The sequence below is a fragment of the Toxorhynchites rutilus genome, chromosome 1, assembly GCF_029784135.1.
Source record: "Toxorhynchites rutilus septentrionalis strain SRP chromosome 1, ASM2978413v1, whole genome shotgun sequence".
In the NCBI taxonomy this organism is placed as follows: Eukaryota; Metazoa; Arthropoda; class Insecta; order Diptera; family Culicidae; genus Toxorhynchites; species Toxorhynchites rutilus.
This window is the reverse complement of record NC_073744.1, coordinates 40,711,807-40,736,572: the sequence shown is the minus strand read 5'-3', so window position 1 is coordinate 40,736,572 and position 24,766 is coordinate 40,711,807. Positions and strand designations below refer to the sequence as shown.

General features: G+C 38.2%; 2 protein-coding genes across 7 annotated transcripts in view; one reads left to right on the top strand and one right to left on the bottom strand.

Moving 5' to 3' along the window:
• The window catches only part of LOC129762268 (serine-rich adhesin for platelets), a 481,936-nt gene that overhangs the window by 385,947 nt on the left and 71,223 nt on the right, over positions 1-24,766 (bottom strand). The gene's annotated exons all lie outside the window — the stretch shown is intronic.
• Positions 2,121-5,503, top strand: LOC129762271 (uncharacterized). 2 transcript variants are annotated; one of them, XM_055760386.1, is made up of 3 exons: positions 2,121-2,193; positions 2,346-2,784; positions 3,755-5,503. In XM_055760386.1, the coding sequence occupies exons 2-3, from the start codon at positions 2,566-2,568 to the stop codon at positions 4,526-4,528; spliced, it is 993 nt and encodes a 330-aa protein (XP_055616361.1). In that variant the 5' UTR covers positions 2,121-2,193; positions 2,346-2,565; the 3' UTR covers positions 4,529-5,503. The 2 variants fall into 2 exon arrangements, with proteins under 2 accessions (XP_055616361.1, XP_055616360.1); XM_055760385.1 differs by lacking the exon at positions 2,121-2,193 and having other exon boundaries at positions 2,225-2,784.

The following is a 24,766-nucleotide window of genomic DNA, read 5'->3' as shown; positions in this document are numbered from 1 at the left end:
ATAACATTGTAATTTGTGGAAAGAACTACAAACCTTCCATAAGCTCACATGGCAAAATTTTAAACCATTATCACTTTCATCACAGCGCCACCTAGGTGTAGATTTGTACGTTAGATCGCCAATCTGTGAAGTTTGATGTGAAGAATAGAATTGTGATTCATGCATGCTTCTGTTGCTATGCCCTGCTATCTTTTCAAGCATTATACCAGGAGAGTTTCCGGGGTCCTACGTTGGAAATATACAAGATCTGGAGAACGAATGATATGGGTCCAGAACTCGAAAGTCACTATCAGATTGAGGGACACGAATCCAGTTTTAAAATGTTCTGCAGATTGTTTTTCAATTACTTTACTGAAATTCTTCATCTATCTATATAAATAAAAATGGAAGGACAAATGTGTTGGTAAGCGAATCGTGAGGAAGTAATGGTCCGATTTGAGCCGTCTTCATTTTGTAGTGTTCGTCTCTTCCGATAGATCAATGTAGCGGAGAATAAAAATCGGAATATTTTAGGAAACTCTGAAGGAAGGTCAGAAAGTCAGAAAAATGAAATATGTCTCCGCCCAGCTAAGTTTCTGAGCAGAGTAGAAAAGAGATTTGATCGAATATAATCAAGACGCTTGATCCTATACTGATCGCTGATTTATTTGTGACTGACACTGTTCTGAATATTTCTTGCCCTATTTATACGATTGGTCCCATAGTTGCGTCTAGAACATTCGCCGTCCGCATTGACGGCATTACGCTTCGTACTACAAATTGAGGGAGGGAATTTGCATGACAACATGGGTTTGCAGAAGGAATGCAAACATTTTTAAAATAAAAATTATGAATGTTTTTTTTCCAAATCAAATTAATTCTCAATGAAATGAAAATCACTTATACCTGCAAACTGTGAAAAACTGCCATACAAAAATTGTGTCTAAAGATAAGTTTATATTATTATGGTAAGTTTTGGTTAGAATGACTGAAAATTCATAGAAAATAGTTTAAATTGGGGTTAGGACAAGGTACTTCAAGTAATTAAATACCGCCAAGAAAGAATTTCCATACAAATTTTAGCCATTTTACAACTACCTGCGGACCGACTAATCTGATAGAGGATAGTTCGCCTCATACAAACTAATGTCGCATCCAGATTCCGACACCGTTCCGCCATCATCTCGAATAAACAATTACACTTTGTATAGCGGGTGCTTTTCCATCCGTTCCTATCCTTTGATAAGCTAGTTGGTATTGATTGTTATTGTTATGATTGTTGTTTAGTGTTGTGCTGTGGTAAATATTATTCATATTATCAATATTCTTCCCAGGTATCTTTCGACGATGATGTTCATCTCCCTCTCTCACCCCTCGCCCGATATGCAAAAAAAAATCAATAATTTTGCGAAACAGTGTGTAAAAAATTAAACTTTTCGCACACTTCCATCAAGAAATATCAACCAAATTCTAATCGATTACACACAAGATATTATTTTTACGTTTAATGCCTCTGCTGTCAAAAATAGTAAACGGGAAAATATTACATTCAATCAAAATGCCTCGGCCAACGAAGAGAATGTTTGAAGCTCTCCAACGCGAGTGTGTAAAAAAAATACGATCAACGATGGAAACAATTAAAGAACTATCAACATCGAGTTACTGTGTGGAAGAATTTGTCAATAGCAAAAGAGCCCCAACTCGCATGTGTTATAAATTTGCTCATGTTACGCACGTGTATAGTTAGAATTTTACTTCATATGCAAATGGATTTCCCCTATATATATATATATATATATATATATATATATATATATATATATATATATATATATATATATATATATATATATATATATATATATATATATATATATAAGTTACAAAAGGATCACCCACAATACTTATCGAGCATCCCGATATCAACAACACAACAACAACAAGCGATCGCTCCACGCCACACGATGTGAACCAATGTGTCATCGAACGAACGAACGTTGACACACATTCTAACAAGCTGACCACGCACCAACAACGACACCCAGAATGCACGCAATAAGAAACAGCTTAACAGGCAGTTAGGAAACCATAATAATCAGACCTCTGTGAAAATAGGCAATAAAGTAAATTCTCAGTTGTCATCGACCCTCCAATTCGTTCAGTGGCTTACGTTATTATTCCGAAATTCATTTAACTTGTTAACTGGCGCAGTCGGTAGGATCCTAAAAGATCCCCATAACAAATTACTACGTTGGAAGCTTCGTTTAGAAGAATTTGACTATGAAATCCGTCATAGACCAGGAAAGCAAAATGTAGTTGCCGATGGACTATCGCGGATAAACAGTGATATAAATTACAACGAACAGTTTGATGAATCCTCGGATGACAATTCAACCCATTCTACAGACGCTGACGATAGTGATCTTATCAAAATTACAAAACTTCCACTAAATTATTTCAAAAACCAGATAGTTCTAAAAATTGGACAACAAGAGGATAACGTATCTGAGCTAATTTTTCCAGGAGTCTATAGAACAACGATTTCACGGCCGGACTACGATTCCAGAACTGCTATCACGATTTTTCATGAATACATGCACCATAAAAAAAACAGGTATATTGTGTCCCGAAAGTGTTGTTAGTACCTTACAAGAGATATATAAAAATCATTTTTCACGTAATAAACTTTTCAAAGTTGTATTAACTAAATCTATTCTACAGGACGTGCTAACTAACGAGGATCAAAACAGGATCATAGAAGAGACACATCAGAGAGCACATCGAGGGGCAGATGAGAACTATGCGGTAATCCTTAAAAATTATTATTTTCCACAAATTCGAAAAAAGATTCAGACATACATAAATCTCTGCTCCACTTGTCTAGAGAACAAGTACTAAAGAAACCCATATAAAATAAAACTTTCTAGTACTCCCATTCCTAAAAAACCATTGGATATACTTCATCTTGACATTTTTATTTCCTCCCCCGATCTGTTTTTGTCCGCTGTGGATAAACTATCTCGCTTTGCTATGCTTATCCCTATAAAATCGAGATCGATTATAGACGTCAAACGTGGCCTCATTAAACTAATTTCAACATACGGTACCCCAAGAATGATTGTTTGCGACAATGAAGTCGCTTTTAAATCAATTGAAGTTAGAGCATTACTACAAAGACTCGAAGTAGAAATGTATTTCACACCCTCCAATCACAGTGAAATGAACGGAATCGTAGAACGTTTTCATTCAACGCTCAATGAGATTTTTCTCTGCGTACGACCAAAATATCCTGATCTAACTAGCAAAGAAATCTACAAAATATCCACGACACTATATAACGCAACAATTCACAGTGCAACAAAATTAAAATCAATAGAAATTTTCTACGGAATAAAAGATGGACAAGAGAGACCCCTTAATCTTGAAACAATTCTCGAGAATAGAAATCAAATATTTGATGAAATAACTGAAAAATTAGAGGCTTATCAGAATAAAACTAATGAAGCTCATAACAAAAAGAGAGTTGGAGAACCATATTTAGTAGAAAACGAGACTGTTTATAGCAAGGTTCAAGGTATAAAAGAAAAGAAGAAACCAAAGTTCAAAAGGCAGAATGTCAGACATAATCGAAGAAAAACATTTATTGACCATAGGAACATAAAACTACATAAATCAAAAATTAAACGGAAAAGAAAATTGTAAAACATTTTTTTTAATTAAACATTTTGCAAATTATTATGCACTTCTAACATGAGGTACTATCCTTTAATTTCAGAAATTCAAAATATGTTGGTTCTTGTTCATCAGCCTATTGGGTATAACAAATTCATCCCAATTACACATACAAAATCTGTACGAAAATCCCCTATTGATAACCAGCGAGAAATTGTGTAGGGTGCAGACAGGGAATATTAAGATCATCCATCCGATTGATATGTATGAAATAGAACAAACTGTTAATTTATTAACAAGCTTATCTTACACAAAGTTTGAAGAAAAAAATCCATTAACAAACATTATAAAATATAGGATAAAAAAATTGTACACAAATTTCTATCACATCAAACCGCAGAATCATAGTAGACAGAAACGATGGGACAGCTTAGGATATGGGTGGAAGTGGATCGCAGGATCACCGGACGCTCAGGATTTGCGAATAATTAACTCAACAATGAACGACCTTATTGAACAAAACAACCAGCAATATCAAGTTAACGTCCAGATCAATGAACGAATCAAATCACTAACGAATGCAGTAAATCAAATTACATCTAATCTACACACAGTAAAGATCATTTTGGATGAATTGAAGGTGATCACTATTATTTTGAACATCGACATAATAAACACCCTGTTGGAAGACATTCAAGAAGCAATTATTTTATCAAAAACATCAGCGATTAACGGACGAATGCTCTCTATCCATGAAATATCCGTGATAAGAACCCTGCTCCAAAATCAAGGCATAGAAATACAGTTACCTGACGAAGCTCTTCAATTTGTAACACCCAAGATAGTCGTTACAAAGAGATGCTGTTATACATCTTGAGTGTACCTCAGCTACAAAACAGAACGTCTACTGTCATTAGAATTTATCCATTGGTACAAAGAAACCAGATGATACGAAATACTCCAACGCACCTTATAAAAAACGAGAATACCCTTTATAACACCACGAATCCTGAAGATTATGTACAAAGGTCATCGAATTTAAAGGAATTTACAGATAAATGCGTTGTTTCACTGATTTTCGGTAGGAAAACAGAATGTGTTTCCGAGACACAAAATAAAACTCTACAAAACCTCATTTCTGAAAACAACCTTCTCATTCGCAACGCAAAAAATCAAACTTTAATATCAACATGTGGACCAGATAATCGAACATTGGAAGGAAACTTTCTAATCAACTTCGACAACTGCACAATATTCTTCAATGAAGAAAAATTTTACAGCAGTGAATATACTGCCAAGCTAGATATAATCCAGGGAGCAATGCATAATGTCAAAGTATACTGGAAACTTCAGAAAATTTACGATATCGCACACGTAAATAATCAAACTATCAGCAACAGAGAAACATTGAAACATGTCTACCTCAGGCAAAACGAATTTGACTTGAAACTTTGGGGAATCTTCGGAGGATTGTCAACCGTCTCCATGATCATTGTTGCTTATAGCAGCGTCATCGTATTCAGGACCTACAACCTTTGTTTTTGAATGAGAGCAGGAAAACGTCGTATAAAAACTCAACGAGATTCCGAAAAGGGACTTTCGGAAGTAGAAGAGGGAGCAGTTACAAAAGGATCACCCACAATACTTATCGAGCATCCCGATATCAACAACACAACAACAACAAGCGATCGCTCCACGCCACACGATGTGAACCAATGTGTCATCGAACGAACGAACGTTGACACACATTCTAACAAGCTGACCACGCACCAACAACGACACCCAGAATGCACGCAATAAGAAACAGCTTAACAGGCAGTTAGGAAACCATAATAATCAGACCTCTGTGAAAATAGGCAATAAAGTAAATTCTCAGTTGTCATCGACCCTCCAATTCGTTCAGTGGCTTACGTTATTATTCCGAAATTCATTTAACTTGTTAACTTATATATATATCTATATATTAATATTTGAAATTATTATCTTCCTTTTATTGTATTTTGTTTTGTGTGCGGAGAGAAAAATCGGAAAATTCGAAGACAAATGAATTTGTCTTTGTTCGAAAAGGAAATGGATTTTCAGGCTTTCCTATGTCTTCTAACTATATAAATAAAAATTGATCACCAAATGTGTTGGTAGGCGCAAAACTCGAAGAAAGAATTGAGCTGTTTTTATTTTGTAATATTCTCTGTATCAAATATGTATTCTGTGCAACGCAAAAATATGTTATTTGCAAGGGATTGAAGAATCTTGAACGAGAATTGTGTCTGAAAATCATTTTAAGTATATTATAATGACCCATATTTTCGTAGTATTACTAGAGAATTTACAGGAAAGGAATAAAGTGAAAAGGGTCAAACAATAATCATTCGATTAAAAGTTTTGCGATTGAACTCACGAGCGTTCGCTTAGTAAGAAAACATGAATGTTTGAAAGTATTCATGTCAAAAAATCAATCTTGGACGGGACAAAGTTCGCCGAGGCAGCTAGTTATAATATAAAATTGTCTTCAGATACAATTTTCACATGAATTTTTTTTAGCACCTGCAAAATAAATGTTTTTCATTTACATAGAATACTAATTTGACACGCAGAAGTAAATTTCCATTCATTATTTTTATTTTAAAAACGTGTGCATTCCGCGTTAAAATCAATTATTATCTTTGACACTCCCACCGCACTCGTGAAACAAAGCTCATTGCCGTCAACACGAATTAAAATTAGCATGATCAGCTGTCAGTGAAATCCAGTGAAATATTTCAGCGGTTGGGGTGCAGTATTTCAAAAATGACGCTAAAAAGTATTGTATTGAATCAATCGATCTACAATCACTGAAATGCTCATTGATTGCTAATTTCAATAAATTATGAAATTTCAAGGTTCTCAGCGTTATTTTCAATATCAGGTTTTATAGAAGGCTTCAAGCTAAATCATTGATTCCTCTCCACTCCGAAAATGTTGAGCACATAATCCATATAATATACACCGAGACACGAGGTAAGTTAAAACGGAAACCATAACTTCCATCGGGAGTGATATATTTTTTCAGTAAGCAATACATATTAACCTACAGTGATGGGCACAAAAAGTCAAACCAGCCCGGAAATCAAAGTATTCCAACATTAAAAGTTTTTTTCGAATTTTTCGGTATTTCAGTCGATACTGAGTTAAAGTAGACCATTTTCCAGTGCAGTATCGTTGATGTGTTTGTTTTTTAGAAAAACAAAAAATTAGTTTCGTTCCTTTTTTTAGGGTATGCCATAAAAAATCCACTTACGTAAATTTGTTTTACAGTGTGTTATTCATCGATGCACCATTCGGTTGTGACAGCTGGTTATGACAAAAGTAGAAGGGTCTGAGCCTAGGAACTCGGACGGAAATTTGACGTAGGACTGTGATAGTTCGGAACAATTATTTTTTATGTAGTTCTTTTCATTGTTCAGAAATATGTTATTTTGACTCTATTGAAACTTCAAATGGTAGCACTGAAAAGAGCCGTTTGTTATATGTACTCATAACCGTCAAACGAGTTGCCACGAACAAAAAAAATTAGCTTTCCTGCTAGAAGCTCAACTGTCTAACTGAAAATTATTTATGAATATCAGTGTGACACATAATGGGGGGAATGGTAGGATCGGTGAACAAAAATTATATATCGTCATTATTACATTGAATAAGAAAAAAAAAACAAGAAATGTTGAAAATACTTACGATTTCGTGAGATTTTCAGGCAAAACTGCTTAATTTCTAATGGATAGCTATGATATTGTAAGTCATCGGGAGTAGTAGCTTTTTAGGTAAAATAATATTCGTTTGCAGTCTATGGGCATCACTCCCATACACACTTCATGGTGGAAAAAATGAACGGTGCGTCATTGACTACGTTTTAAGAGTTAGTGAAGCGTCAAAGATAATGATGGGTTTTCAGGCAGAATGAACGCATTTCAATTTTTTTCAAATTTGGCGTCTAATGGTATATATTATAACATATATCGTATGAACGATTCTGCGTAATATGCATTTGAAAACTCTTAATTTTTCGTTATATTTTTCGTAGAGTGACCCCCCCCCCCCCCTATATACAAATCAAAGACGTAGTCCTACGTCAAAAACATAATTTTCGTCGCTGTTTAGTCAATCAAGTTTTCGTGCATAGTGACGTGTTTTTGACGCTGAGGAAGCTTCCGGAAAACGGGTGGAAAGCAAACCTCAACAAAGGTCCGAAATTTGATTGTGTGTGACTTCTTCCAGCGTAAGGAATCTCAACGAAACATTGCTGGGAAGTATGGAGTGAGCCGTGGTGCGGTTCAGTTGGTGATTAGAAAGCAGTTTGCGAGGGATCATATCAACACGCCGTTGGAGTTCTAAAAGTGCGTTATTTGCTCGGACGAGGCCAAGTTCGAGCTGTTTAACAAGAAAAGGCGACTCCGAGTATGGCAAATGTTCATTTACGAACAAAGGCCATTTTTTGTTTTTCTAAAAAAAGAATTAACGACACTGAGATGACAAAATGGTCTACTAATTATCTACTTTTACGGAGTAACGACTGAAATGCTGAAAAGTTTGAAAACACTTTTAATATTGGTACACTCGCATCCCTTTGTGGTATCTTGAAGAGAGTATCACCTTTCCTGCCTCACAAAGCTCTGATTAACTTCTATTTTGCATGCATCCATTCTCAACTCCAATACGGGCTACTGGTTTGGGGCTATACATGCAAAACAAGACTTAAAAAAATACAAACATTGCAGAACAGGTGTCTTAAAATAATTTATAGGCTACCGAGTTTGTACTCAACTCTAGACCTGTATCAAAATGAGACTCACAGTATCTTGCCTCTTATTGGATTGCGGGAACTTCAGTCTTTGAAACTTATACATAACATATTACACAATAACAACATACACCATAACATGACAATCCCCACCGCGAGTCATCATTACGTTACACGACAAGCACAACACTTATTACGAACTCGAGCAACATCTAGCATTGGTCAACAGCGTTTTCTTTTTAATGGACCGTCGCTATTCAACAGTTTACCTTCGCATATCAGGTCGATAACCAGTATAGACTTGTTCAGGGCAAAGCTGCGATTGCTCCTGAAGACGAAAATTAACTCTTTTTTAATATAGATATTTCAATTTTTTATGTAGACAGACTGACAGACAGACATAATAGTAGACATACAGTAGTCTGATCTTAATAATTAGTTTAATTGTGCACTCTTTTTGGATCCCTTAAAAGAATATCACTTCACTGGGATCCAACAGGTACTAATTGTTATGTATTGTACTCTTACCTCTAAGTGTTGTAGCGTCCTGTGAAACAAAAAAAAAGGAGACCAACTCTAGGAAGCTCGAGTATGAGTTTCTTAGAGATGGGGGTGAGAGGAGGGAAAAAAAAAAAAAAAATCGGGGAAGATTCTTTTCTTGTGCCCATCATTGCACCTTATGTCAGACATATCAAGAATATTGGAATGCAACTTTTCGTCGTTTGTGAAATCAAAACAAACATTTTAGCGCACACGGATTTTCATTGAGAATATTTTCAGAATTGCACGTCTGGTAATCAAATAGTTATAACTGAGTGTAGTGATTTTAATTTTTTGTGAAATAAACAGAAAATTATTTCTTTTTTTTGGCATAGATCTCTGAGCATTTCAACCTACTTCATGTTTTTTTGTTCATGTCATTTCAACCTACATACTTTTTACACTTTGCTGCAGATTTTAATGTTTTGGTAAATTAAAACAAAAAGAAAATCATTGTTATTACATACCTTAGTATGTTGTATGTAATTTATGAATACACTGAAATTTTTGGTACAATTTTCAATTAGAGGTCGTCCAAATAGCGCAAAAATAAACTAAACATTTTCAAAAATAATATTTTTCGGAACATTCAATTAGAATCTCTATTTTGTACCGAAGGTCGTCACTCATAGCCTTTCTATGTTGCAACAGATTTAAATTTAGTCATTTTGTGATTTTTTATAATAGCTTTCAAATCTAACTTTGAAAAAACCGCTCCAAATTGCCCCGGTGTACCTTAAACAAATGCAGTCTCCGAGACATGCAATGTTTTAAAAGCGCGGAAAGTGCAATGTTATAATTCATTATCAAGAATAGCCTTTCCCGCACAATCGCTCCTGTCCTCCTCTCCCAAAAAAGAAAAATGAAAAAACCATAAAAACGAACGCCTGAATCTGAAATAATTACCCGTCTAGTAATAAAAAGACTCAGTCCCGCTTGGTCAAAAGTAAGTACGATATTCGCAGGAAGCAAAAAAAAAATAAATTGTTTCGTTCATAAGACAATACCGCTGGCGGCGGAATGGAAGGGGAACCGCGGACCGGTGCTGGTCTGTGGAATCTTGAGCAGCGCGCAAATTGTCCAACAATGACGACGACGACGCCGACAGGACACAGAAGAAGCGGCACCGACGGAGGAAGCAGCTCTGCGAAACAATTTTTATAATTAAATTTAACTTTATTTCGTGGATTTTCTTTCGCTTCGTTTCCACCTCCTACCTCATTGCGGGTGGTGGTGCGAGTTAAGTGGCTTAACAGAGAGTTCTGGGGGAGGGGGAGTGGAGGGCGGAGGGCGAAAATCGTATTGTCTCAAGTAAGTGAAAAACGATGATGAAATCGTCAAAAAAGAAAACATCAAAACAACAAACGCGCACGCAAGGCCGGAAAAATTTACGTCATGTTTGATTCCCTTGACGATAGAGAACCGTGATGAGGTTTTAAGAATTTAAAAAAATGTCGAATATAGAGTGAAATTGAATTCGAAGAAAGTTTCCACAAACAAAAGTGTAATAGTTATTCTCACTTGTTCTCTTTTGCGATTTTTTTTTTTTTGCAATTAAATTATCCAAGTCTTAAGTGTGTTGAAAGAAATAAACCAAGAACATCTCATAGGAGAATAATGGATCATCCGGCTCCTACGGTCGTTTCTCTCTTGCACTACACATCAACCACTCTACTCGTTCGAGCAGTTCCAATTAACAGCATTTTCCACACCTGAGATACTTCTCAACAGGGTTCTTTTCCGTTCGTTACATCCGACTCGGCGCTGCAAGTTGGAAATTTTCATTTCATCCACGCAAAAGCAGGACCAGCTCAACAAGGTCAAGTGCTTCATCGCGAGTGAAGGGAGGGAGAATTTTTATTTTTAATTCTATGTTGTATTTCCCTTGGAAAGATTGTTTTCACACTTCCCCTCGACAGAAAATGGAGAAGCTGTGGAAGAAATTGATGGCGTAACACCTCCCTGAGTGGTTAACAATGTAGTGTTTGGGGAAGACATTAAAACAAACGACTGCCCAAATTGATTGCAGTGGAATTTGATTTTTTCATTTAAGGTGCTTTCCATATTCGTAACACCATGTGCCTAGCTCGTGGAACCTACATGGAAGAGATGTGACATTCCGCATTTGCGGTTTTCTCATCCGATTCATTCGTTCGATCGATTTGGGTCCGTTTTTCGCGGTTGCCTCTTCTGGTAACCCAGGAAGAACCTTCACAGTCGCATGTACCGATATACGATAAATTGGAGAAAACATTGGGTGCGTTAAGTCACAGAATGTATCGATGATTCGATTCGTTCTCAGAGGTGTTCTCAGGTTTCCCAAAGATAATCTAAAAGAACATTGAACTCATTTTCCATACAGGTCAAAATATTTTTGTTCTGTTTTTGAAGCAATGAAAATGAAAAGCAATGGCGCTAGAACGCTAGAATGAAAAGTGCACGAAAAAAGTCACCATATTGTCAACATTCCGATACCTTTCATTTGACACTACTGAAAATTCGGTATGAAGCACCGTTCCTGAGATACAACCAGATCAGGATCACCGGTCGGGTCAGGACCATCATCTTCCCCTATAGGTTGAATCTTCAAAAGGGGAAGTGGAAATCGCAGAAGAAAGGGAAGTGATGTATTCAGGAAAGAACTAACATAAAAATAGTATATAGTTTGCTACAATACGGACAAAGTCATATTTAGTACGCTTCATTGATTTTAAGACGTGACAACGCTTTGTGGAAACTGTTTTTGTTCTCTCAAACATCGTGTTGTTACGTCACAAAATGCATGAGGTTTTTGCATAGTTGTTGCGAGTTTTTTTTTAATGAATATACAAGAATCTACGCTCATCTTTTATTCACAAATCATAGAACAAAGTTTATTCGCTGCTCAACTGAATGGGATTCAAGTAACCTTCTCTATGCGTTTAAAGCCATGGGAAAGATCCAGAAGATCAGAAAATGGGTTCCATATGAGACAGTAGGAAAACCGGAAAATCCAATGTGTAATACTGCTATCCAAAAAGGAGTAATTCACCCAAGGAAGAAGAAGGAAGGAATCATCCAACGGATTGTGACTGGCGATGAAAAGTGGATTGAATTCGATAATCCTAAGCGTGAAAGATATACCTGTGTGGCATAAGTTTCTAAAAATTACCTTGCTGATTGTCTCCGCTCAGATGGGTTTCTGAACGGAGTTCCAAAGTGTAGTAGACTTACCACACGATGATGTTGAAGAAATGTGATCGAATATAGTCAATATATTGACCTGTACTGATCGAAGGTTAAATTGCGACTGAACACCTCTGAACATTCCGTGCCCTATTTCTACTATTATTCCCATAGTGATTTGAAAAACATAATTGTTGTTTGGGTTGTGTCTGGAATATTCGCTATTCGCGTTGACAGCCCGAAAATCAATAATTTTGCGAAACAGTGTGAATAAAATGATCGTTTTCGCACACTTCCCATCAAGTAATATCAACCAAACTCTAATCGATTACTCACAAGATATTCAATTTTCATCTGCTGTCGCACTGTATAGTGAAAAACGTCGGAAAACTCGAGCTAGTGCTCTGAAAGTTAAATTTTCATTTTTCAATTTTCGGTGATGGTTTTGTTTGTATTGGTGAAAGCATCGTTATTTTTCGACACTGATTTTTTTAATAATTTTTACGTTTAATGGGTCTATAATGTAAGTTTTAGCAACTTTAACATTGGATAAGAAAACTGTATTGCAGAGCTCGGAACACTGCCACGGCTGCCTATGCTTTTAAAAACAGTAAACGGAAAAGTATTACAATCAATCAAAATGCCTAGGCCAACGAAGAGAAGGGTTAAGGCTCTCCAATGTGAATATGTGAAAACAATACGATCAACGAAGGAAAATGGTCATTCGCTATCCAACTCTTGACGAGTGAAGTTCAGTGTCGGTATTGTGCGTTGCCACTTTTGCTATTGTGCTATTGGTACGAGTGAATCGTGTACGAGTGAAGGTCATTGCTGTCCGCTTTCGACCTGACCTTTTGTTAAGTGGAACGAAGGAACAAAGGAACCAGCGCTCTTGCAGCGAACCGGATTGCGGCTGTTGAACTGATTCGGCATAACGGGATCGACATCACGTGACTGTCGCAAACGGGATTCATCACCACGTGGCTCCGTAAGCTATTCTTGCGCTATTGTGTTGTCTCCGTAGCGCGTAGCCTCTGTCTCTCCCTGATTAGGGCAGTAGAGCGCATTATTGGAAAATCTTTTATATTAAGGTACACATATTTATTATTAATATTATTATTCAATTCATTTGTTCATTGTTTAATATTATTATCAATTATTGTAATTTTTTTTTGCTATTTTTTTTTGAGATTATTGTTAAAATCAATAATAAATTAAAAATAAGACAGAAATCTTTGTAAAATGGAGTATAGTGGAGGATCTCCAGAGATGGAGATCTCTGTAATGAATCTCATACAAGATCTGGGAAAAAACATAAACGAGTCCCTCATAAGGAAGATAATTCTTCTGGGGACGAATTCGCTCATCCTACCAAGCCCCCCTCTAAGAAAATTGCAAGCCTCCCTTCTCAACCCACTGTTACTTCCACTCCCCCTCTCCCATCATCGATTTCGCTTCCCCCTTCTGATGCTTCCGATCCAACCCAATCCTCGTCCTCGTCCTCATCCTCATACTCGTCCTCGTCTTCCCCCTCTGTTGTCTCCGCTCCACGTGTCAGAGTTTATCCAGAAGATGCACCTGGAACTGGCCCGTGGGTTGTTTTCCTCCGGCCAAAACCGAAAGGAAAAAACCTTAACGTGATTCAGATTATGAAAGATCTGGCCAGATACACTTCTGTATCTGAAATTCGCAGGGTTAGACCGAACAAATTGCGAGTTGTCGTGAATGACCGGAAACACGCAAACGAGATTGTTGCTGATCAACATTTCACTCTCGAATATCGAACATTTATACCCTCCCATAACGTAGAAATTGAGGGGGTGATAACTGAAACGGGTCTGACGAGCGAACAAATAAAAGCAGAAGGAAAAGGCAAGTTCAAGAAACTCCCCTCAATGGAAGTGAAAATCTTGGACTGTCGCCAACTCGGGAAACTTTCCCATGATGGGGACCAAACTAAATTTACGCCGTCCGACTCCTTTCGAGTCACCTTTGCTGGTGCCGCCCTCCCTGACTACGTTATGGTGGACAAATTGAGACTACCTGTGCGACTCTTCGTGCCAAAGCCCATGACTTGCAACAAATGCAAGTCAGTTGGTCACACTTCGGATTATTGTGCCAACAAGGAGCGCTGTGCCACTTGCGGAGAGCAACATGAGGGGAAATCCTGCAGTGCGACTGAGCATAAATGTCCATATTGCGGGGGATCCCCACACGAGCTCTCAGTTTGTGAAAATTACAAGAGTCGCTGGGAGAAACAGAAGCGCTCTTTAAAGGAACGCTCGAAGCGCACATTTGCGGAAATTTTGAAGGGCGCTTCGCCACTGACCCAACAACAACAACAACAACCAATCTCAACACACAATACCTTTTCCACGTTGCCAGTTGATGAAATGGAAGCGGTCACAGCTAGCGGGGGCACACCGTTTATTTTCAAAGGGAATCCCCGGCGCAAAAATGTGACCACTCCCAAAGTTCAAGAACAAGTCCCCACGGTTATATCCTCTGTTAGCTTGCCTAAAAAATCGAGTGCAGCGGACAAGCAAAACCAGGTTCCTCCTGGCTTCCGTGGGAATATTTCATCTTCGAACGACCCAGCACTCGAGGGGACATCAAAAACCCCAACTGTCCCTATTTTTCCGTCCAGTTCAACTTCCCAATCGGGATTTATAAAGTTGTCTGACCTTTTGAATCAAATATTCAAGTGTTTTAATGTTTCCGACTCCATCAGAACCATTGTCATCTCAATGCTTCCAGTATTAAAGACAATTTTGCAACAATTGATGCAAACATGGCCCCTCCTTGCAATGATTATCTCTCTTGATGTCTAATTCAAATAGAGAGGTCGGAGATATCACTGTTTTACAGTGGAATTGTCGTAGTCTTATCCCTAAATTGGATACATTCAAATTTTTAATTCATAAGTTCAATTGTGCTGTTTTTGCTCTGTCCGAAACTTGGCTTTCTTCGCGAGATGATATCTCTTTCCACGATTTTAATATTATACGCTTGGACCGTGATGATAGATACGGAGGGGTGCTTTTGGGGATCAATAAGTGCCACTCATTTTTTAGAATTGACCTTCCACCTATTGGAGGGATCGAAGCTGTTGCTTGTCTTGCAAACATCAGAGGCAAAGACCTCTGTATGGTCAGCTTGTATTGGCCTCCGAGAGCTGCGGTTAGCCGCAAACAACTTGATGACATGTGCTCACTCCTTCCTGAGCCACGATTGATCTTGGGAGACTTCAACTCTCACGGAACTGCCTGGGGGGAACAGTACGACGACAATCGTTCATTGTTGATATATGACCTTTGTAACAGCTTCAATATGACCGTTTTGAACACTGGGGAAACAACACGTGTACCTAAACCTCCTGCTAACCCAAGTGCTCTTGACCTCTCGCTTTGCTCGAATTCACTATCGTTAGATTGCAAGTGGAATGTAATCCAGAACCCCAACGGTAGTGATCACTTGCCAATCAAAATTTCCATCACCATTGGGTCGAATTCTTCTGAATCTATAAACATGGCATATGACCTCACAAGACACATTGACTGGAAAAAATATGCGGACGCGATTGCTCTAGCCATCAATTCCAGAGATGGTTTACCTCCATTGGAGGAGTATAACTTCCTTTCTCGTTTGATCTATGACAGCGCGGTTCGCGCTCAAACGAAACCCATCCCAGGCTCCACTTTTCGTCAAAGGCCTCCCAATCCATGGTGGGATAGCCAATGTTCCAAGCTTTATGTAGAAAAATCGAATGCATTTAAAGCTTTTCGGAAACGTGGAACCCCTGAAAATTTTCAAACGTATTTAGCCCTTGAAGATCAATTTAAAAACTTAATCAAAGGGAAAAAACGTGCTTATTGGCGAAATTTCGTGGGAGGTTTGTCACGAGAAACGTCAATGAAAAAATTATGGAAAGTGGCTCGAAACATGAGAAATCGCTCTTCAACGAATGAAAGCGAAGAATATTCACATCGATGGATTTTTAATTTTGCACGGAAGGTTTGTCCTGATTCCGCTCCTGTGCAAAACATTGTTCGAGATATACCACAAGGTAGGTGCGATCTTGATTCCGAGTTTTCGATGATAGAATTCTCTCTTGCTCTGCTTTCATGTAACAATTCTGCTCCGGGATCGGATAGAATTAAGTTCCACTTGCTGAAAAATCTCCCTGATGTGGCGAAACATCGTTTGTTGAATTTATTCAATCGGTTTCTGGAGAATAATATTGTTCCAGAAGATTGGAGGCAAGTACGAGTTATAGCTATTCAAAAACCCGGAAAACCCGCGTCCGACTTCAATTCGTACCGCCCAATAGCAATGCTGTCTTGTATACGGAAATTGTTGGAGAAAATGATCTTGTTTCGCCTTGATCGATGGGTTGAAACGAATGGCCTACTCTCAGATACACAATATGGGTTCCGCAGGGGCAAGGGGACGAATGATTGTCTTGCGTTGCTTTCTTCAGAAATTCAAATGGCTTACGCCGAAAAAAAACAAATGGCTTCAGTATTCTTGGACATAAAGGGGGCCTTTGATTCTGTTTCAATAGAGGTTTTGTCAGACAAATTACACTCTCGGGGTCTACCGCCTCTATTGAATAATATGTTATATAACTTGCTTTGTGAAAAACATTTGAACTTTTCTCACGGAGATTCGGCAGTAAGTCGGGTCTCTTACATGGGCCTCCCCCAGGGCTCATGTTTAAGCCCCCTTTTGTACAACTTCTATGTAAGCGACATCGACAATTGCCTTACACAAAATTGCAGCCTAAGACAACTTGCAGATGATGGAGTGGTGTCTGTCGTAGGATCATACGAATCCGACCTGCAAGGACCCTTACAAGATACTTTGAACAATTTTTCAACCTGGGCCATTGGGCTAGGGATCGAATTCTCCACGGAGAAAACAGAGATGGTGGTTTTTTCTAGGGAGCATAGACCAGCAAAACCAAAGCTTCAACTTTTGGGTAAACCGATCACTCATGCTATGTCATTCAAGTATCTTGGGGTCTGGTTCGACTCCAAATGTACTTGGGGGGCCCATATTAGGTATCTGAGTAAAAAATGCCAACAAAGAATAAACTTTCTCCGTACAATTACCGGCACCTGGTGGGGAGCCCACCCAGAAGATCTTATAATGTTGTATCGAACAACTATTCTCTCAGTGATGGAGTATGGCAGTTTCTGTTTTCAATCAGCTGCCAAAACACACCTCATTAAACTCGAGCGAATTCAGTATCTTTGTCTCCGTATAGCGTTGGGATGTATGCCCTCAACGCATACCATGAGTCTCGAGGTTTTGGCAGGCCTACTCCCACTAAAAGATCGCTTCAAATTATTATCTCTTCGGTTCTTCATCCGGTGTAAGGTCATGAACCCATTGGTGATCGGAAATTTTTAGCTGCTGATCGAGCTAAATTTCCACTCCGGATTCATGAGTTCATATCATGAATTCATCTCCATGCAGGTTGATCCTTCTTCGTATATTCCCAACCGTGTTTGTTTCCCTGACTACATCAATTCCTCTGTGCATTTTGATCTGTCCATGAAGCAAGATATCCATGGATATTCAGATTACCAACGCTCGAGGATCGCTCCAACGATCTTCGATGAAAAGTATGGGGGTATCAATTGTGATAATATGTACTTTACTGATGGGTCCACTATAAACGAGTCCACAGGATTTGGAGTGTTCAACGAATTTTTTAGCACCTCACACAGTCTTCAGAATCCTTGCTCAGTGTATATTGCTGAATTGGCAGCGATATACTGGGCGCTGGACAGCGTCGCCTCACGACCTGTTGAACACTATTACATTGTAACGGATAGTCTTAGCTCTGTCGAAGCTATCCGTTCAGTGAGGCCGGAAAAGCACTCGCCGTACTTCCTTGAGAGAATACGAGAAATTTTGAGTGCTTTATCCAGACGCTGTTATGTTATTACCTTTATCTGGGTCCCTTCACATTGCTCCATTCCGGGTTATGAGAGGGCTGACTCATTAGCAAAGGTAGGTGCAATTGAAGGCGATATTTATCAGCGTCAAATCGCCTTCAATGAATTTTATTCTTTAGTCCGCAAAAATACCATCGCAAACTGGCAACGCAAGTGGAATGAAGATGAATTGGGCCGGTGGTTTCACTCGATTATCCCTAAGGTTAGCCTCAAACCGTGGTTCAAAAGTCTAGACTTGAGTCGGGACTTTATTCGCACCTTCTCCCGACTCATGTCCAATCACTGTTCGTTAGATGCACTACTCTTTCGTTTCAATCTTGCCAGCAGCAATCTCTGCGTTTGTGGCCAAGGTTATCATGACATCGAGCACATTGTTTGGTCGTGCGCGGTGTATCTGGTCGCCAGATCGAATTTAGAAAACTCCCTTCGGGCCCGAGGAAGACAGCCCAATGTGCCGGTGAAAGATGTGTTGGCTCGGTTAGACCTTGATTACATGTCCCATATATATGTTTTCCTTAAAGCTATAGATCTTCGTGTGTGATTGTCCCTACATCCTTATACCCTCCTTTCCTTCCTTTGCGGATAATTCGTCCCCTTGCTATAAATAGTAGAATAAGTTGAAATGTAAATACACTATAGATATACGAATAGATTTATGAAATGAGTGTTCATCAACATTGTTACAATTTCCTTATATCCCATCCTTCTCTTAAAAATATGTCACCCTCCTAAACTCGAGTACACCGCGAGTAATCGGTTTTCCACCTTACTAACCATAGATGTAAGAAAATTGTTTATATATATATATATATATATATATATATATATATATATATATATATATATATATATATATATATATATATATATATATATATATATATATATATATATATATAGTTTTAAAATTATATTTAAGAATTCGGCTCCTTCTCCTTTAAACTTAAGTAACTGAGCCTGTAAAAATAAACGAATTAATATAATATAACGAAGGAAAATATTAAGGAATTATCAACATCGAGTTACTATGCGGAAGAACTTGTTGATACAAAAAGAGCCCCAATTCGCATGTGTTATAAATGGTACGCTCGCGTATAATCAGAATTTTACTTCATATGCAAATGCACCTTCTATATATATATATATATATATATATATTTATATTTGCAATTGTTCATCGGAACATATCGTTCATACATTTTACTTTAGTATTGAATTGTTTTTTTTTTTTTTCAAATGTATTCAAAGACTCATGTCAATGAAGCGCCACACAGTATGACAAGTAAATTGATCTATTTACGTGTTCTTTGCTCTTCTCTCACAAACACTATTACCCCATTTTTACACGTGGGTTTACCTATACTACTACAATGGCTAGCTTCCACCTTCACCTTAAAGCAAGATTCGGTCGTGATTATTTTTTAATGAGTTTCTATTTAATTTCATATTAACCAACAAATGTCGTCAGTAAATGGTAAGAAAGTTGAATGTTTGTATATTTACAATGGTTTCAACAGGCGATTGGACCATAGTCATAAATAATCTTCGAAATTTTCAAGTTAATTATTGCATACAGGTTATGAGTACTAACTTCCAGAAATTATTCAGAAGCTCATGCTGTGGATAATAGCGATGCAATCAATGTCATATTAAGTTTGTTGATATTATTGATTATACAAAGGATTCCGTGCGGTCGATACGAAAAGGATGTGCAGTATTTGAAGCGCGTTAGCCCAGTACAAAAATTGTAAATTACAACACTTGTATCATCCCATTATTTATATGTTACGAATGAAACAATAAGATTGATGATTTTCTAACCTTCCCAACGCAGAGAGACTACTTGAAACCGGGAAATTTGAAGAAAAATCCTGATTTTTCTCAAAAAAAATATGGACTTCAAACCAAACAAAAACAAAACATCGTCATTTTACTCGTTGCGCCATCTGGTTGGAAATCGAACGTAGATTCGTCAATAAACAATTCTCGCTTAACTTTTGAAAAGGTCCTATGTAACACTTATGTTAACTCGAGAAACACGAAAAGGAAGATCGTAGTATTGTTCCTCGAATTATTTTCAAAAGATTCGATCTTTGCAACTACTTTCACCACTAGCTGTCAATAGTAACGCTGAAAAACCAATCGTAACTGTTGTTCCATGATTTAAGTTTGAAGCTGATGCCTCAGAGCGAAAAATGGTACACTGGTCGTTCTGGCTGACCGCGTTTGTACATTGGAGAAATTACGTTTCATGGTAAGAATTTAAAAATAACTTCTGAAGAACAATCTAGATACATGCACTTCGTGCTAAAGGCAGAGTCTTATTGTTAACACTCGCTGAATTGTACAAAGTACATTTAGTTGTATTTTGATTGATTTGTTACATAGGACCTTTTCAAAAGTAACGCGAGAATTGCTCACTGTATAGCGAATCCGTTTCCATTCGTTCCTAAACAATAACAAGCCAATTTGCTTTTCATTGTTTCTGTTGTGATTGTTGTTTTGTGTTGGTTCAACTGATGTCCTGTTCCGGATAAATAAAAATTAAACTTTGTTCAGTAATAAAAATGTTTATATTCAACGATTCACTAATACCGACTCCACACCGCGATACAGCCGCACGACCGTACCGTTTCACACTCACCTAAAATTTGTCAGATCATCGTGTTTCTTTTCCACATTTTATTGCATTTAGGTAGGACTCACCGAGGGATCAGACCCTACACAGGTAATTGTTCCTGTTAGAAGAGGTAAGTGACAATATGTATGGAAATATATAGCAGCACATTTTTTTTTGTTCGGGTGCGGCTTCAGACCCAAGATTGCATTTTTTTCGGTTTGGAAATGTGTTAATATGTAGTTCAACTTTCATAAATATAGTGTTGAAATTGAAAATTGTGTGTGCATTTCTATTTGTTTGGCTTGGTCCGTAGCACCAATATCGCCCGTTATGTTTCACTGAAATATCCCATCTTGTATGTACGTACTTGATGCGTTACATGACCGCGCATGTTTCTGTCGAAAGTAGCTCGTGTTGAACGTGTCAGAGCGAATTGGGATGACCGCGCAGGATTTTTACGTTAACGGCTCGCAATGACCGTACAGTTTTCTGCCGAAAGGGACTCGGGATGACAGTTCAGGATTTTGTCGATAACGACTCGGGATGACTGACAAGGATTCTGTCGATGGCGGTTCAAAATTTTGTTGATACAGCCCGTGATGATCGCGCAAAGTTCTGGCAATAGCGATTCGGGTTGACCGCGCATCATTTAGTTGACAGCAGTTTGTAATAACCATGCCGATATATCGATAACTTAACTGAAATTGAAATATATATTGAAATAAATTGACTCAAGAAAAATTCAATATCTTTGTCATAATTGTTATTTGACCATACGCGTAGGAGGATTTTCTTCATCAAACATGATCTTCTATCACCTCCTGAAATATTTCGGATTAGCTACCCAACACCCTGAATATAACTTAAACGCGTCCGATAGCTATGAAACATATATGCTAGGCCAACACTGGTCTGATAAATCGTAGATCCGCTTGATATGTGTGTCCACCATTTATCTCGTAGAATGAGCAAATAATTACTGCGGCAGAAAATGACTAACGAATTAATTATTTTTATCACTCAATAGGTCATATTTACAAATTATTCATTTGAGTGTACTTTCACTCCAATGTTTTTCCACAAATGTTTTGAGTTGAAATGGGATGAAGGTATTATTATTTTTTTTTGAACTGTGATACAGGTTATTTATAGTGATCCAATAATTAAAACAAATTGATAGTTGCGAATGGATTTTAAAGATTCTTTTGTCAAATTATTGTTTGATATGCCCCAGATTGTCATTTTCCAACAAAAAAATAGTTCAAATTGAGATTGAGATTGAGATTAAAGTGGGGTCAATCTCTCTCAATATTTTCCAACACCACAATTCAATTTGGAAAAATGCTTTGTCCATTCCCCTCCGAATCGGTGACACCAACTCAGCAAACGAACACAATTCCAGTCTGATAGTACGAATTTAATTATATTATGTTTCAGTTGCATTTCTGTGTGTTTCTTCCTGTCGCAACTTTATCTCTTTGTCCGTATCCGGCGAGGATGCTGATTTCCTGGCACAATTTCCCAAGCTGACCGACCAGTTGCCATGTGAGCTCGCCCACCGAGAAAGAAATTCTGTTCCTTTGAACTTTACTGCATAGTTTCGTTCTTGACTGTTGGAATAGCTTCGGCCAGAAGGCTAGAAGGTTTCGCTATTTCTGTTTTCCACATTGCGATGTGTCCTTTCAAGTTTTGGTCGATGTGGAGCATCGAGCATCGAATGATTCCAATCGAATCGGGTGAAAATTTCCTAATTAAAAATAAAATTATGATCCAAGGATGCTTCCCAATCCAATCACTGTCTTGTTTCGAGCAACACTCGTGACAAAAGAATTAGCATGAGGGATAAAGAGTCATCTTCAAACACACACACACACACTCACATCCCACAGATGGGAGGTGGGCTCTCGTACCCGAGTGCTGGTTGGGAACTCGTAATTATTTCACTTCAAGCCCCCTACTGTGAAGGATTATTTTTAATTCTGCTAGAGCTGTTCTGCTCTGCTGGGTCGGAGGGTAAGAGAGATAGCGAACCGGGAAGTACCAGAAACACAGGGAGTGAGAGAGATAGAGGCAAAACAAAATAAATGAAATTTTCCCAAGTGAGGAACGAAAGACTTTTCCGTGCCTACACCGGCAACAGCGCTTCGCTGAAAAGACTTTTTTTTCGTCCGCACCCGCTCGAACCGAAACGACGGATGGGATGGGAGAAGGACTTATTCCGTCTGCAGAAGACATAAACCGGGAAGCTCCACTTGGCTTTGCGAAAGAAAGAAAATGTAAATAAGCATTTGAGTTAATTACTTTTTGATATGAAAATTAAGAATCGCAGAAGAGCTGTCTTTTATACCTTTTTGAAACCGGGGGAAAGAAAAAAAAAGCTGGAAGACAGTCGGTGTCGTCGTATCGATTTTCACTCACCTCTGCGAAGAAACGGTGTAAGTTGACATTAGAAGGACAGATGCTGGGAAACTTTACGTTTGGTTCCACCGGCACCCGACCAACCGACCGCAACCATTTCGCGGAGAAACGGTGTCTCTGGGAAACTTCCACAAAAAAGCTAATTTATCAAAAATCAAACAACCTGTAATTAACGAGAAGACAGATGATGCCATTCTGGGCAAGGTTGGCCTTTTCGTTTGTTCTCAAATGCCGTTCCCCGGAAAAGGCCAAGATTAGGCAGTGAGATTAGAGGAGTCAAATAGCTCGCTGAGGAGGAAACCAATTATGGGCCAGGAAACGTTGAAAAGAACTTAATTTCCGTAGATTCTTCGAAGCCAGATACCCGTTTGGCAGCTGATGCAAAAGTTAAATTCAGTTCTCAAGTTTAGGCATCGAATTCTGAAGACCGCTGGAATACACTGATTTTCTTAAACATTGGATTGCATGCTTCTTGTAGCTTTTTATGTTGAGAATCCCCATGTGTGAAAGTACGAGACGCGCCATCTCAATCTGGATAATGCAACTATTGAACAGCTTTGACAGCTCTCAAACGGTTGACGACATTGACGAATTCGCGTCATCGAAGGTACGGTGTCGCCACCTATGAAAGTTTTGCGTGTGAGTGAAAAATATGTAAACAAACCGTTGCATATTTTCTCTGTAATTAATATACTGATTTCTCGAAAACTTGTACCGTGTTTATCTTACAATTAGTGGAAATTGTTGAAACATAGTTTTTCTTAGCTATTCCGATGCTCCGAACCAAAATTTATTGTCATTTAGTAGTGAAAAAAATCCGTTGAAGTACACCCTCTGCCAATCTACCTGCGAGAGAGGTAAACCGAATTAATGAAATTTGATATAAAAATATCCGCTTAGTGTTCATAAAATACCTAAAATACAAAGATCTGGCTTCTATTCAATCAGTGCTCTAATATTTTTCAAAATATTTTCCTTAGAACGCGTGAAATATGGACGTCAAAAGCTGCGCAAATTGCCCGGAGAACATGCAAGTCGGACGAAATTTGCTTGAAGCTGACTCCGAACCATCTGCAAAATTCAAAAGCCGTATTGTTTGTGTGCCTTCCCTCCGAAAACGGACAAATCGCGGTATCTAGACTGGATCCAACGACTACGGCTAAAGATAGAACCTACAAAAACCTCCCGTATTTGTAGCCTCCATTTCAGTGTCGAACTTCTACTCTCCAAGTATGAAGTGTAATACACGCCTTATAATTTTTTTTTATTATTATTTTACTTTTTATAGCAACAAGCCGTGCCACTGATCGCTTAATTCTTAGGCCATCAGCAGTTCCCGACATGAATTTGCCACAACCTCCAGGGGCCAGGAAAAGACTTATTGAGGGCCGTGCTGAACGTGCTGCAAACCGTGCCAAAGTTGGGGCAGTGATGGACCAGAGACATGATACACCAAACCTTTCAGATCTTGCCATCAGAGGCGAGTTAATTACTTATGAATCAAAACATGTTATTGCGCATTTTGCACCAAGTTGGACTGTTTAAGCCTTTTCCATAAGTGCGAAAATACGAATAAAAGTGCGCTCTAACATCGAATCATGTTGGTGTCTTCAGCGCACTTATTCTTCGATT

Bases quoted from the DNA above. Each gene is read 5' to 3' on its own strand.
- LOC129762271 (XM_055760386.1), top strand. From the start codon at position 2,566: ATGAATACATGCACCATAAAAAAAACAGGTATATTGTGTCCCGAAAGT. The intron at 2,785-3,754 runs GTAATCCTTAAA...CTTTAATTTCAG, and splicing joins GGGCAGATGAGAACTATGCG to AAATTCAAAATATGTTGGTT.